This window comes from Coregonus clupeaformis, chromosome 10, assembly GCF_020615455.1.
Source record: "Coregonus clupeaformis isolate EN_2021a chromosome 10, ASM2061545v1, whole genome shotgun sequence".
NCBI classification, from domain to species: Eukaryota; Metazoa; Chordata; class Actinopteri; order Salmoniformes; family Salmonidae; genus Coregonus; species Coregonus clupeaformis.
In genome coordinates, this window is record NC_059201.1 from 39,843,946 (window position 1) to 39,859,685 (window position 15,740).

At 40.3% G+C, this 15,740-nt stretch overlaps 1 protein-coding gene across 2 annotated transcripts; it reads right to left on the reverse strand.

Annotated features, from left to right (window-relative positions):
* Window positions 1–6,017: 6,017 nt before the first annotated feature.
* On the reverse strand, window positions 6,018–15,293 carry LOC121575165 (cyclin-dependent kinase 4-like). Of its 2 annotated transcripts, XM_041888073.2 has the most exons (9): window positions 15,032–15,293; window positions 13,603–13,671; window positions 13,149–13,369; window positions 9,657–9,792; window positions 9,261–9,428; window positions 8,986–9,095; window positions 7,110–7,160; window positions 6,775–6,910; window positions 6,018–6,528 (listed from the first exon to the last, which is right to left on the reverse strand). In XM_041888073.2, exons 3-9 carry the CDS (start codon window positions 13,364–13,366, stop codon window positions 6,430–6,432), a joined length of 918 nt encoding a protein of 305 aa, XP_041744007.1. In that variant the 5' UTR covers window positions 13,367–13,369; window positions 13,603–13,671; window positions 15,032–15,293; the 3' UTR covers window positions 6,018–6,429. The 2 variants fall into 2 exon arrangements, with proteins under 2 accessions (XP_041744007.1, XP_041744009.1); XM_041888075.2 differs by lacking the exon at window positions 13,603–13,671.
* Between the last annotated feature and the right edge of the window lie 447 nt (window positions 15,294–15,740).

Genomic DNA, 15,740 nt, shown 5'->3' on the forward strand with positions numbered 1-15,740 from the left:
TAGTTGTCACACATTCCTTAATTTAAGTAAGAGGGTTTGGGCCGCCTCCAACAGTGCCAGTGTGGTATCACAGCCTGGAAAAGGGGGATGATTGAGAGCGAGTGGTTGGCAGGAAGCCTACAGGGATGCCTCAGACAACAAGCTTCTTGTATATTCATGTTGATGACCAAGAAATGCCAAGAGAGTAGTTATTGTTTTTGACATGATAAGAATTGCAGCCAGTCAGGTAGTCTCTCAAAAGTAGACAGACTGTAATCTGGATAATTAAAATGAACTTGAAGCTTTGAATGGAATTGATTAGTAATGTATAATGAAGGGGAAATTGAGAATTACAATACACAGCAACGTTTTTGGATGATCTAGCTTGGTTAAAGTGGTGTTCCACTACCTGCCTTCAAATAAATTGACACTGATAACCATTTCAAACATTGTGGAAAAATGTTTACTCACTTATGATCCTTCAATCTGTGCAAAAACCTGAGGTGAATTCTGTATTTATCATGTTTCCAACAATTTTATTTCCTTTGTTGTGTGTAATTGTTTTGTAATTAACCTGAAAGTGTTTTTCTAGCGGCACTCTTTTTTTTATTACCTTATTTATTTGCCTGTCATTGGAGGAAATAATTTGCTAATGGTTTAATTCCAATGGTGTAAAGTACTTAAGTAAAACATACTTGAAAATACTATTTAAGTAGTTTTTTTATGGGTATCTGTACTTTACTATTTATATTTTAGAAACTTTTACTTCACTACATTCCTTAAGAAAATAATGTACTTTTTACTCCATACATTTTCCCTGACACCCAAAAGTACTCATAACATTTTGAATGGTAAGCAGGAAAGGAAAATTGTCAAATTCACACACTTATCAAGAGAACATCCCTGGTCATCCCTACTGCCTCTGATCTGGCTAAACACAAGCTTTATTTGTATTATGTCCAAGTGTTGGAGAGTGCCCCTGGCTATCCGCAAATTAAAAAAACAAGAATGGTGCGCCTGGTTTTGTTTAATATAAGGAATTTGAAATTATTTATACTTTTGATACTTAAAGTATATTTTAGCAATTACATTTACTTTTGATACTTAAGTATATTTAAAACCAAATACTTCGACTTTTACTCAAGTAGTATTTTACTGGGTGACTTTCACTTCTACTTCAGCCATTTTCTATTAAGGTATCTTTACTTTTACTTAAGTATGACAATTGGGTACTTTTTCCACCACTGTCTATTTCAGCCTTTCTTAAAGATATGGGTCAGGACATGTAAAAAATAAATAACAATAATAAAGGCACTCACTCAGATATATTAACATGGCTTACATCATGGCAAAATGGGTAGAACTGCAGGAAATTAACTTTAACACTTAACATTTCTCTCCACTGTCAAGAGCGGTGCCACTAAAATGTTTTGCCCGCAGTGGGGAGGGCCTCCTAACCAAATCTCGCTTAGGACCCCCAAATGAGGCATATTTTCATGAGCTTGGGTCCCAGGAAAACACTGAATTTCTCATTTGGGTCCCAGGCTGAAAAGTTTTAAGAACCCCTGGTCTAATTGACCCTATCTAGGGATATGGCTTTTAACCACCTGTCTAAATACTTAGCATACCGGTGACTAGTCACTTTTTTAGAGCAACGAGTTCCATTCAGTATTAAGTACTGCACTTGATGGTAACCCTGCTAAAAGCCCTTGGTTGCACAGTACCTCTGCACAGCAGTGGGTTGGAGTTAGTATGTTCAGACAGTCCCCTAGCTGTCACTTAGGCTGCGTTTTCACAGGCAGCCCAATTCTGATTTTTTCTTTCTCCACTATTTGGTCTTTTGACAAATCACATCAGATCTTTTTCAGAGCTAATCTGATTGGTCAACAGACCAATGAGTGAAAATCAGAATTGGGCTGCCTGTCTAAACGCAGTCTAAGAATCAGTGACGCTGAGCTTCCAAAGGCTCCGAGACTGCTGCCACTTCTCATTCTCGGACTCAACGCTCTCACTTCATTTGTTTTGACCCTAAACATTTGAAAGGTCTTACTTCCCCTGAAGTGTAACCATGATTGACAGAATGACTCACATCTGTCCTGACGAGGGCGGGCTCAGCCCTGGCATTGACTTCCTGTTCTGGATTGCGGCAATGTCTCAGCTTCTTGTTGCCTATCTCTGTCTATGTGACCCAAATGGCACCCTATTCCCTATATAGTGTACTACTTTTGACCAGGGCCCGGTTTCCCAAACACATCTTATTGCTAAATTCATCGTTAAATCTCCTTGCCGTTTCCCAATGTCGTATCGAGTGAGTGGTGGCAATTATTGCTGATGAACAAAAGGAGTCTGCTCATACGGAACGTTGATCATAAGGTTTATTCAGATCACAAGCTTCAGCATGAGTGACAGACTCGCGAGGTCTGGAGAGCAGTGTCCTACAATTCTAATGGCTGCTCTGCCCTCTCTTCTTCGTGTACCCCTATTTATAAACAATGCAACAAGATGGGCTCCCTCTTCTGGCCAATCACCAGTTTACAACACACTTCCTGTCTATTGTATGTGAACATTGTCTTTTGATACTAACATAACCAACATTCCATTTCTTCATGAAAAACATTTAACAAAGACATAATCTTAATACACTACACCAAAACCATCGTTATTAACATTGCACTTGAAAACGAGTGAAATCTAACGCCTGCCTCAGACCATTTGTAGAACAGTTAAATGCGCCGTTAGATTATTTTTTTGCCCTCCCGCGTCACTTTATACACAGAAGATCTCTGCTAAACATAGAACCACATGGTTTATAAGTCGCTCTGGATAAGAGCGTCTGAAAATGTAAATGTAAAATGTTTATCCGTACCTCTGTGACCGCTGATAACTTCAGAACAAAGTCGACTATAAAGTCGGCAATTACTTTGCAATTGATACAAACAAGCAACGTATAAAATGCTTCAAATGAAAACCGAGGTGACTGCATTAAAATAAACAGTAGGCCTATTGCAATCATATTGAAATACGTTCATGTTCAATCGAGGCTGTCTATAATTTGTCTCATTATATTTCATGCGTAGCCTAACACGAGCAATGATGTTCCAAATCAGTGATTTAATACATTTTTAAATCAGGAAAGAATTAGAATAAGCCCGCCCCAATGTGTCAATATATCTCTCTAGGAGTTGATCCGTCGTCAGTATTGTGAAATCATGTTATGGAAATATTTGAATGTAGAAAGCTGATCTGAGCGCAGTGCTCCCTTTCTTTCGATCCTATCAGTATTGACACATGCTCCAATGACATTCTCTGTGTGGTGTTTTGGAAAATGCATGTTACATCTTCGGCTGTTGTAGGAAAGATGCATCGTTAAAACACTCAAAGCCTAATGCCCCGTTTACATCTTCACGCAGTCTTGCCTTGCTACTGAACGGACAAGTGTAATGTTTGTAACACAAGATTGCTAAATATTACCTTTTCATTCAAGACAGAATAAATATATTGTTTCAGGTGATAATTAACATGTTTTTGTTTAGTTCTTTTCCTCAACTTGTTTCTCAAATTTTATAGCAAGTCAAGCTAGCTAGGCTAGGTTGAAGATATCATTGTAGCTAGCGACCTCCATCAAATATATATATATATTTTTTTTTTTAAAACGTCATTACCGTCACAAATTTAAACGGGAGGCAACAGTCATAATATAAATTGGCTTAGCAGCCAATGTGTATTATTTAACAAGGGGGTGTTGCGTTTCCACTCCGTTGTGGACGTACCCACTGAAATGCATGACATCTGGGGCAACGTAGCGGAGTGCTTATGGGTAATGCGAAGAGGCTTTTGAATCGCAACGCCCTCTTGCAGTTGAAGGCTCCGTTATGCCGTCTTTCCACTAGCCAGTCCATCGAAGAACAGGAAGTTACCAAACCACAGAAGATGAAAATGTGTTTTTTGGTGATGGCTTTATGGGATTGCTAGCAACTTGTAAACAATTACCCATTCCGATAAGTGAGTACTATTTTAATAGTAATGTTAAATACACATTGGCTGTTAAGCAAATTATATTATAGGACTGTTGCCTCCCATTTAAGTTTATTGTGATGGTAATGACGTTTGTTTTTTATGATAATAATTAGGTGGAGGTCGCTAGCTACAGTGGTATTTTCAACCTAGCCTAGCTAGCTGCTCTGCAGTGCAAGCTAGACTTACTATAAAGTTAAAGAAACAAGTTGAGGACAAAGTTAAACAAAACAAGTTATCACCTGAAACAATATATTTACCCTGTCTTGAATGATAAGGTCATATTTTGCAATCTCCCAAAAATAAATGCAATCTCTCCTCCATCTTGCGTTACAAACACTACACTTGTCCGTTCAGTAGCGGGGCAAGACTCTGTGAAGATGACGTACAGCATAATACATCAGGATGTAAACAGGGCATCAGTTCCATTGCTATTGTGAAACCGGGCACAGAGCTCTATGGACCTTGGTCTAAAGTAGCGCACTATACACAGAATATGATGTCATTTAGGACTGTCCTTATCTCTCACACTTGTTCCTTCTGCTGTTGTACCTGCCTTTCAACCCACTGTGGACTTGATTACTTGCTGAACCTTAATGTTTCCTTTTCTGCTACAACAACTTTCCTATTAAATGTCATGATTCAAGAGTTGTACTGTACAGTCCTTTCATTCCTCGCTTCTCCGAGTTGATGTGAACCTGTAGTCATTTCAGATAAAATAAACAAATTAGCGTACAAGAATGAGACATTTCTTAAAAACAGACTTTGAATGATCCAAGAAAAACTGAAAACGAGGGACAGAAAATGCGTTTCCCAATAACATCTAGGGCATTTCTGGTATATAAAAGGTATGATTAGAAACGCCTGTTTTAGTTGATGATTGGAGCAGCTTTATTAGTCTTTGCAGCACTGAAACATTGCAAGGTGTTCTTGGAATGAAAGGGAGGGATGCTTGGTACAGAACAACACATTCTTTGGCCCGTAAACCTGTTCAACAAATGCCACTTAGCTACTGTGTACTTCCATGTGCGAAAAAAAGTAGGGAAAAAAACATTGTTAAAGGCCCAGTACAGTCAATGTGATTTTCCAGTGTTCTATATATATTTCCACACAGAGGTTGGAATAATACTGTGAAAGTGTGAAAATAATAATGCCCTTTTAGTGTAAGAGCTGTGAAAGTGTAAGAGCCTGAAATGTCTGCCTATTTTGGTGGGATGGAATTTTGGCCTACCTGGTGACATCACCAGGAGGTAAATTTGTTAATAGACCAATAAGAAAGAGTTCCAAACCTCTCTGCCAATAACAGCTACTTTTCAGTTTTTCCATCCCCACTCAAAGTACTCCGACAGTCGTAGCAAAATTCTTGCTTAAAAAGTTGCTCTATGCTAAGAAGCTATTTTGGTTTATTTTTTTACAGTTTTGAGAGGGGGGGGGGGAATCACAGCAAAGTACTTCAATTGTAAAACAGAAAATATTTTATATTGTAATAAAAATGTATGCATTGGACCTTTAAGCTATAATATATTAAAATAACCCCTCAGGAGGACAGTTATTCCATGTGTGTGTGTGTGTGTGTGTGTGTGCTGGCAACCTGGTCTCAGAGCATTTCGTATTATTCTGTAAGTAAATCTGAGACACTCCATTTAGTATGATGCGTTACGTTTTGTATGGTATGTATATTAATTTGTGGATGTCCATCACCCATTTCATTATGATATGTTACGAATTGCAATTCGTATTATATGTTACGATTTTGCAAAACGTACAGTATGTTTCGAATTGACAAAATGTATGATATGTTACGAATTCTAGCTAGGTGGCTAACATTAACTAGGTGCCCAACGTTATCTAGGCTAGGGGTTAGGGTTAAGTTTAAGAGTTGGGGGAAGGGTTAAGGTTTGGGGAAGGGTTAAGGTTTGGGGAAGGGTTAGCTAAAAAGGTTAGGGTTAGTTACCATGCTATGTCGTTGCAAAGTAGCTAAAAAGTAGTAAGTAGTTCAAGTTGCTAATTAGCTCAAATGCTTAAGTTGTTCGTGATGAGATTTGAACTCTCAACCTTTTCATTTTTGCCTTAAGTAACCATCGGTCTTATGTAACCATATCAAACGTAATATATCACACAAATTTGAGTGTGTCGTTTTTACATTTACTATTTTACGTCTAGTCTATGAGACCAGGCTGGGGAATTCATTTGGGGAATGAGAGGAGAGTCGATCCTTCTTCAGGTTCATATCCGTATTGGTCCTCAAACCCCACTTCTCCACTCTTATACATTCTCAAGGGGGTGCAACTGGCTTCTGTAGTAACATTAAACATTTAAAATAAAAGAACCACAACAGGGATCTGGCCTGAAATGCACTGAATGACAATATACACCTAAATGGAGTCAGGGTTACCATTCCTCACGGTCCCATCCTTCGATGTCATTCACTGCATTTCAACCATTTGTCACTTCCTCCTCATCCTCCTGGAAGTAAGGATGTTCTTGAGCGTTTAGGGCAGAGATTCTTCTTAGAGGGTCAAAGGTTAGCATTTTCTGTGGGAACAAACAGAACGGATAGGTTTACAAATGTGACTCAAGTAGCAATTAAAAGTCCTATCTTGTATACCTCCATATCTTTATTTCATTAATCATAGCTTTTACAGGTGTTGGTCCGGGTAAATAAATATACTTTTGGCCACGATTCACATTCACAATTCTACCATTTCAACGCCCCCCCAAGTTTTTTTTCCACCAAACAGAATACACCCCACAGCTGGTTAGAAAACCAAAAAGTTTCACCAAAAGCAGCTCTGCCCCCTGCTCATTGATCTCAGGAACGTAGTCTGTGATTGGGCGTGGGCTGATAGGACTGAAGTTGTGTCGTGAGAGGGTGACATCGGCAGGCCACTCCTCCTCGGGTGGCAGGCCAATCACACTGTGGAATAGCAGACAGGAAGGAACAAGCCAACCAGTCAGATAAGTGTTTCAGAAAGAATCAACAGAAGTTAGACTGATCCAAAGTGGCGATGACTGGGTCCCAAATTGCACCCTATAGGCCCTGGTCAAAAGTAGTGCACTATATAGAATAGGGTGCCATTTGGGATACAGCAGAGGAGATTTCTGCCCATACTCACTTGAATATCTTTCCCAATTGGTCCATTTCAGAGTCTCCAGAGAACAACGGTCTACATGAGAAAGATTGGATTTGGGTTAATGTGCTGTTGGCCAACTTCCCCTGCTGTGACACAAGCAGTACCGTCTGTCTCTCTGCTCCCATATAGTCCTATTTTATTGTGCTGGCCTATGGCCATGTCTGTGGGAGATTACAGGGGCCGGGGCTGACCCTCCCCTGTGTACACTGGTGTGGCCGATAGCGAGGAGCCATAATGGTAAGAGAAGAATCCCTGAGTCCTAGTTAATTGCAGTGCCACAGCAGTAGGCTGCTATACTTCTATTTCCCACATGGTGGAAGCATAATCACAGAAATGAGAGCTTGTCACACTACAGCCAGAAACAAATTAGGTTTGTCTTGCTCCATCTTTCCAATGTGGTAACTTGCTGGGTGGGATATCATATATTAATCCAATGGGCATCTTTTTAGAATATCAGACTAACATGTACAGTACCAGTCAAAAGTTTGGACACACCTACTCAATCAATGGTTTTTCTTTATTTTTACTAAATGTAGAATAATAGTGAAGACATCAAAACTATAACACATATGGAGCAACCAAAAAAGTGTTACATATATTTTATATTTGAGATTCTTCAAATAGCCACCCTTTGCCTTGATGACAGCTTTGCACACTCTTGGCATTCTCTCAACCAGCTTCACCTGGAATACTTTTCCAACAGTCTTGAAGGAGTTCCCACATATGCTGAGCACTTGGGAGGGACAACCTGAACTTTCCCAATAGGAAACAGTTGTTTTTATTTTCTATTGCAAAACATTTTGCTACTATGGGTACTAATGAACACGACTCTGTACTTGTTGGTCGCTGCAGAATGCTGTGGTAACCATGCTGGTTAAGTGTCCCTTGAATTCTAAATAAATCACAGACAGTGTCACCAGCAAAGCACCCCCACACCATAACACCACCTCCTCCATGCTTTACGGTGAGAACGACACATGCAGAGATCATCCGTTCACCCACACCGCGACTCACAAAGACACGGCGGTTGGAACCAAAAATCTCCAATTTGGACTCCAATTCAAAGGACACATTTCCACCAGTCTAATGTCCATTGCTTGTATTTCTTGGCCCAAGCAGGTCCTTTAGTAGTGGTTTCTTTGCAGCAATTCGACCATGAAGGCCTGATTCACACAGTCCCCTCTGAACAGATGTTGAGATGTGTCTGACTTCAACTCTGAAGCATTTATTTGTGCTGCAATTTCTGAGGCTGGTAACTCTAATGAACTTATCCTCTGTAGCAGAGGTAACTGGTTCTTCCATTCCTGTGGCGGTCCTCATGAGAGCCAGTTTCATCATAGCGCTTGATGGTTTTTGCGACTGCACGTGAAGGAACTTTCAAAGTTCTTGAAATATTCCGGATTGACTGACCTTCATGTCTTAAAGTAATGATGGACTGTTCTTGCCATAATATGGACTTGGTCTTTTACCAAATAGGGCTATCTTCTGTATACCTTGTCACAACACAACTGATTGGCTCAAACGTATTAAGAAGGAAATAAATTCCACAAATTAACTTTTAAGAAGGCACACCTGTTAATTGAAATGCATTCCAGGTGACTACCTCATGAAGCTGGTTGGGAGAATGCCAAGAGTGTTCAAAGCTGTCATCAAGGCAAAGGGTGGCTATTTGAAGAATCTCAAATATAAAATATATTTTAATTTGTTTAACACTTTTTTGGTTACTACATGATTCCATATGTGTTATTTCTTTTGACTGGTAGTATATATATATATATAAAACATACAGAGAGAAAAAAGTATTTAAAATAATTGTCCCAGTATGTCAAATAAGCCTTCTCTGGCCCTGACCACTCACTTGCGTCGGAACATCTCAGCGAAGATGCAGCCCGTGCTCCAGATGTCCACAGGCGTGGCGTAGGTGGACTGGAGCAGGACCTCAGGAGGCCTGTACCACAGAGTCACCACCTAGGGCAGACATGGAGGAGAGAGACATCAATGGAGGGGCAGTTGGGAGTAGGAGAGAGGTATGAATGTGTATGAATATTTATGCCAACTAAAGCATAAGTAAGCATTATGGTGAATGCACAGAGACCCTTTCCATTCTCCACCAGTGTGTGTGTGTGTTCCTACCACAGGGGTGAGGGCCATGTGGCAGCTGTAGATCCTGGCCAGTCCAAAGTCGGCCAGCTTCACCTGACCACGGCTGGTGACCAGGATGTTCTCTGGCTTCAGGTCCCGGTGCACCACACGGTTCGAGTGGAGGAATGACAGGCCGCACAGCAACTGACGCATCAGGTCCTAACACACACAGGGGGACACATTTAACATGTGCACCAGGCTCGGTCCACACAACGGTCCAACATATCCAGCCATATAGAGAGGGCAGGGGCCAGTCAAGTGACACAGCAAAGGTAAGTAGAAGATTATTGAAAATTTGTTTAGGATGTACTATCCTTTTAACATGGTTTACAGGGACCTAATATGTTTATTTAACATGGTTTACAGGAACCCGAGGGGGCTTCTTACTCTGATGCGGTTGGAGGGCAGTCCTGGGGCGGGGGCCTTCTCTAGGTAGGTCTTCAGGTCCTGGTCCACGTGCTCAAACACCAGGGTGACTTTAGTCTCCTGATCCGTCCTCAGAGTGGCACACACGTCCATGAGCCTGATGTACACGCACACACACACACAAATGAGCCTAGCGTACACATACAGTCAAACACATAACACACAGACACGTCCATGAGCCCAGTTTACACATACAGAGTGTGTGTGATAATTCATCTGAACGTTCCATGGTTGAATTTGGCATTCCTCAAGGTTCTGTGCTTGGACCCCTTATTTTCTTCACACATGCTACCCCTTGGTAATGACATGCACTTTCATTGCAATGCTGATGACACCCAATTGTATTTCTCTTTTAAACCAGACAATACTTTTAAAAGTCATCCCGCCTTGAGGTGTGCATCACAGATGTTAAATACAGTTACAGTACACTGGCACTGTAGTGCTTTTGTACTTGTACAGTTTATTTAATGATCGAGAATTATTTTCTCACGATGGCGTTTTATGTCTGTTTTTATGTGGTGAAGCCAAAGACAAATTTCCACATTGCGTGGACAATAAAGTTTTTCTAATTATAATTATGACAACCAACTTCTTGCTTTTAAACTCTGAAAAGACAGAAATGATGGCACTTGGCCACAAGAAACTCAGTGTCAGACCTCACCCTCAACATTGATGGTTGCCTCATTACACCAAACATGGTTGTTAAATCTTACTGTCACCTTTGACCCCAGCCTCACTTTTGACAACTACATAAAAAGCATATCCAAAACAAAACATTTCCATAATTAGACACTTAATCTCTCAAACAGATGCAAAAAAATTGGTCCATGCATTTGTTTAATCTCCAGCTGCTCAGACTCCACTATTAAAAGCCTACAACTTGTACAGAACACTGCAGCTCGCATTTTAACCAACACAAGAAGGCACAAGCACATCACTCCAGTTTTATCAGCACTACACTGGCTGCCTGTAAAGTATCAGTCTGATTTTAAGATCTTACTCTTAACTTTTAAAGCACTGCATAGCCTTGCCCCCTCTTATCTGACAGACATGCTCATTCCATACAATCCAGTGAGGGTGCTCCGCTCCCAAGGAGCCGGTTTGATTTGATGGATCTCGCACATTCCCAACTTTTAAACTAGTGCTCGTCCACAACAACACTGAATAGACCCATGGGGCGGTGCACAATTGGCCCAGCGTCGTCCAGGGTAGGGGAGGGAATGGCTGGCAGGGATGTAGCTCAGTTGGTAGAGCATGGTGTTTGCAACGCCAGGGTTGTGGGTTCGATTCCCACGGGGGGCCAGTATGAAAAAAATAAAAATAATAATGTATGCACTCACTAAGTCGCTCTGGAAAAGAGCGTCTGCTAAATGACTAAAATGTAAATGTAGAGGCGCCGCTGCTAAGTTAATACAGGGGAAACACTGATGTGTGGGATCTCTTAATACACAGACAAGCTCATGGTCAATCGCCATAATTTGAATGAGAGGCGGGGCATGCCATGGTGAGCCAGTCGCTAGCTAATAACCTTTATAGAACCTGCTTATCATAGACATACCAGTCAGTTTTTAGGCATTCCACAGAGTTATTATGTTATGTGGGCGTAGGGTTGCACAAGATACAGGTGATCAGGTCAAAACTAAAGTCACAGGCTACAAGTCGCAACAAAAACACCACAATGTGTGAATTAAAGCATTTGTGACTGTGTGAATGTGTTTGTTCGAGTGTGTGCATATTTATGCATTTCAAAAGGTGCTATTATGTGTTAAGTGGAAACAATGAACGTGAATGGGTGTGTTGCTTCCGTTATTCCATTCATTCCCCTTTTACCGCTACAATTTTCTGGTTGAAAGTGAGAGTATGCGGTTTTGTCAGTTAATCCTAGATCTACACAAAAGATGGCGTGGGACGTGAACTAATCTCAAAACTAGACCTCTTTTCTGGCTGGAGAACATCTGACAATCTATGAACTATCACTATAAATAAAGGTTCAATGAATAAATGTGTTCTTAAAACCTCTTTAGAATGGCATGACTGCCAAAGTTTTTGTATTTATTTTCGGTAATAACAATTGCCCCACTGAAGACATTCTTTAAAAAAGTACACTTGGTCATAAGACTTTATATGGACAAATAAAACGTATAGAATAAAAACTAACGTCTTAAATCTTCCTAAGTCTGAGGGTGATTTTAACTTTCCTGACTTGGAATTGTATCAACACACAACCCAAGACTTGCGACATATAGTTAAATGCACTAAAGAGGAACAATGGGTACATATTGAAGATGCGCATGCTCATCCCCAGAATATTTTTACGTGTCTATTTTCAAAGGATAAAGCTAAGAACATTAACAACTTAGTTAACATAGTTAAGAACACTACTATAACAATATGGAAGAAAATGAAATGTATTCTACACTAACCAATATCACTTCCTAAAACCACAACCTTATGGAAAAATCATTGGATAGCTTTTCAGAATTCACAGATAAGTGGTCCACATGGAAAACTAAAGTCATAGAAACTGTAAATGACTTGGTAACAGGAAATACATTTATTTCCATTATTTCCTAAAGTAATTTTGGACTGACCAATGTAGATAGTTTCAAATATATGCAACTTAAAAGTTACATATCACAATTCTTTATCTTTTGGACATCTGAGCAACCTTGAGTGAATCTTATTTGAGTCAGAAAAGGATGTTCATATGATAGGGAAAATATACAAAACCTTGCAGAGAGCATATCCAACTGACAATCTCTTAGAAAAAAATATAAACTATTGGAACCAAGACTTGAGAACTGAAGTTGTCACAAGATGGATGTTAAGTTGGAGCATAACTAACAATCACAGTTAATGAAAATGTACGCTTAATCCAGTATAAACTAATGTATAGAATGTATTATACAAGAGACAAAATTCACAAATTCTACAGCACAACAGCAGAGTCATGTCTTAAGTGTAAAACTAATAATGACTCAATAATCCATGCTTTCTGGAAAGCTATGAAGTCCGGAAGTTGTGGGCAGAGCTAGAAAGTTGGCTGTCAGAAGTATTACAATGTAAACATACTTTTAATCCGCCTGTCTGCATATTTCAAGACATGGCATATGGGGGTGTAGTGAGATACCCGATGGGTTGGACGATTCTCTTCTCATCACTCATCTTGAAAAAACGTATACTAAAAACGTGGAAATCATTCAATCTGCCATCATTAACACAATGGAAAAATCCAATGATTTATTATTTAAATACTGAGAGTGTGTGGGCTACGGAGAAACAAAATGGTGCAGTTTCAGGCCGTGTGGCGGAAAGTGATGCGGGCGCTGGAGATGGGGGTGTGTGCTAGTTGGTCTGGGTAGGCATGATGCATTTGATGTTTGTATTATGTTGTCGTTTGGATTGTTTATAAAAGATAAAATCGTACAAAAAATGTAATAAATGTGTTCTTACTTGACCACGTTGGGATGGTCAAACTGCTCCAGTCGCTTCAGCAAGGCCACTTCTCGGACCGTGGAGATGGGGAGGCCATCTTGGTCCGTCTGGACGCGAACGCTCTTCAGAGCAACAAACTGGCCACTCTCCAGGTCCCGAGCCTTGTACACCGTTCCGTACGCACCCCCTCCAATCTCTGCCACTGGCTCATACTGGACCCCACTGCCCTGTGCCATGGTCTGGTTGACAGACAGAAAAATAGGTACGTATGACTACATTTTCCTTCTACAGTAAGACACTGTCCCCTCCAATCCCCTCTGTCACCGTGCTCTCGAAAATGGAGGTCCACCTCCACGGTCTTTCACCTTCTAGTGCACTAGACCTCATTAGCTGAGGTCACCTCTGCATTCCAGAGCGGAAGAGGTTGTCGGAAAGTGTGTGTGTATGTGACTGAATTGGGTTGGAATCTGACCTGATATCCAATGAGACAAGAGTTCAGTCAACAAGACATTCCAGTGGTCAACCACACAGCACAGGCTCCCTGCAGACATAAGTCGGCGAGGGGGAGAGAGAGAGAATGACTCAGAGACATTAGACATGAGACAGAATGATGCCACCACCACGGCGCTTTATATTCCCTACAGAACTGAAGTAACTTGTGATCAATCAATCTGCATACTGTACAAAGTATGTGAACAAGAAAGGAAGTAGGCTAAATGCAGGAAGAGTAGCCTAAGTCACCATATAACTAATAATATATGGGTAATAATGTGGCCTGTTATATTGACAGTGTGTATGCCATCGTGGTCCTCTGTAGCTCAGCTGGTAGAGCACGGCGCTTGTAACGCAAAGGTAGTGGGTTCGATCCCCGGGACTACCCATACACAAAAAAAAAATTATGCACGCATGACTGTAAGTCGCTTTGGATAAAAGCGTCTGCTAAATGGCATATTATACATATATTATTTATATTATCTAAATTCTGTTAACTAAGGGTGCAAACAGAGGTAGTTCCACTGAATGGAGCAAAACAGTGGTTGGTTTCTCGGACAGAGATTAAGCCCAGTCCTGGACTAAAAGGCTAATTTAATACAGATTCTCCACTAAGAATGAGTAAGGAAGACTAGGCTTAAATCCACGACTAGTCTTAATCTGGGTCCGGGAAACCGGCCATAAATGCTTTTAACAAATTGCCATCCTTAGCTCCCCCTAGAGCCATTAGGTACACAATAGGTGTAGCTAAACGTGGTCACATGGTTCACAGGTGTAAATTATCAATAGTATATGACAAATTTGTATACTTTTCTATATGTAACGGTGCATCAAAGACATCTGAAATTTGTTCTGAATTATTTACTGATGTGGTCCTATATTCTACCCAAGAAACAAAAGGTAGGACAACTTTCATTGTTAATCTACCTACCTCCATATAATGTTAATAAACATAATTTAATTAAATGTAGTTGTCCAAGTATTTTCTGATCAAATAACCTAAGTAAGCAAAATGTGCTAATGTTACCAAAATATTGGACAGAACTCGTGGCATAAAGCATGAAAACGAAAGCACCCCCTCGACACGTGGTGTTCCTCCATAGTTCTCTTCTCAGACAACACAGAGAATAGGCCACAATACTTTTCAAATGCAGTTTAACATCTGACGTGGCAAAAAGTCGTATATGTTAAAACATGGTTCTATACTTATTTTTGCCATGGCAAAACACGTTTTTAGCGGCAATAGTAAATTCATGCAACAAGTTGTGCAGAACTTGTGTGATTATGAGTTGATATGTAAACAGTGCCCCAAACTAGCAGGAATACATTGCGACATTTGTTTTTAAGAAATATTTTACAAGATGATGTGAACAGAATTTTAACTCAATTGTATGTAATAGGCTACTTACCACGTGTCTTTACGTTTTCTTTAACGTTAGCAGGCTATACTGCCACATTTAGTGCATGAACGAAATCATGTTTTTCACTTGGTTCTTCTTATCAAACCACATTCGAGGTTGGTCACACATAGATTTTACACTAAACTGGCAGAAACTGTTGCGGATGTCTTCGATCAAATCCTTCGATTTAACTTCGGCCTTACTACTTTTTTCTAAACACTGGCAAATCACTAGGTAAAGTGGAGGCGCTTCCTGTCGCTTTATAAAAGGCGGGGCCAAATATCATACCCTCTTAAATAACATGACAACTTTGCAGCATCTTTTTTATTTAGGTAGCCAGCCACTAGTACATTACGTTCTGCAGAATGATACATCTGCCAATTACATGTTCAAGTGTTTATAAACATTATGAGTGAGTGCACAGTGCACAGTGCAGAGAGAGGCAATAAGTGAGTATTTTAAAAGTACTGAATTCTATGATGTGCTAATTCTTAGTATTTTTCCTCATGTAAGACTAATAATTTGGTTTGGTTTATTTCCTCCATAGACAATTGATATGATATACATTGAAGAAGAGGGTGTGACTCCTCATGGCTTGGTGAATGAGGACCGTGCATCAAACCCCTCCCACCTCATTCTTTCTCCGCTGCGATTGGCGGATAACTGCTGTTGCTAGGCTCATGAACCAGCCCTGCATTCCAAACGAAGTATTCAGAAT

What these genes read in the sequence shown, in the direction of transcription:
- LOC121575165 (XM_041888075.2), bottom strand. Translation starts at nt 13,366, where the DNA reads ATGGCACAGGGCAGTGGGGTCCAGTATGAGCCAGTGGCAGAGATTGGA. An exon ending in CAATTGGGAAAGATATTCAA is followed by an intron (nt 6,911 to 7,109) that starts GTGAGTATGGGC and finishes GCTATTCCACAG; the next exon opens with TGTGATTGGCCTGCCACCCG. An exon ending in AGGGGGCAGAGCTGCTTTTG is followed by an intron (nt 6,529 to 6,774) that starts GTGAAACTTTTT and finishes TTGTTCCCACAG; the next exon opens with AAAATGCTAACCTTTGACCC.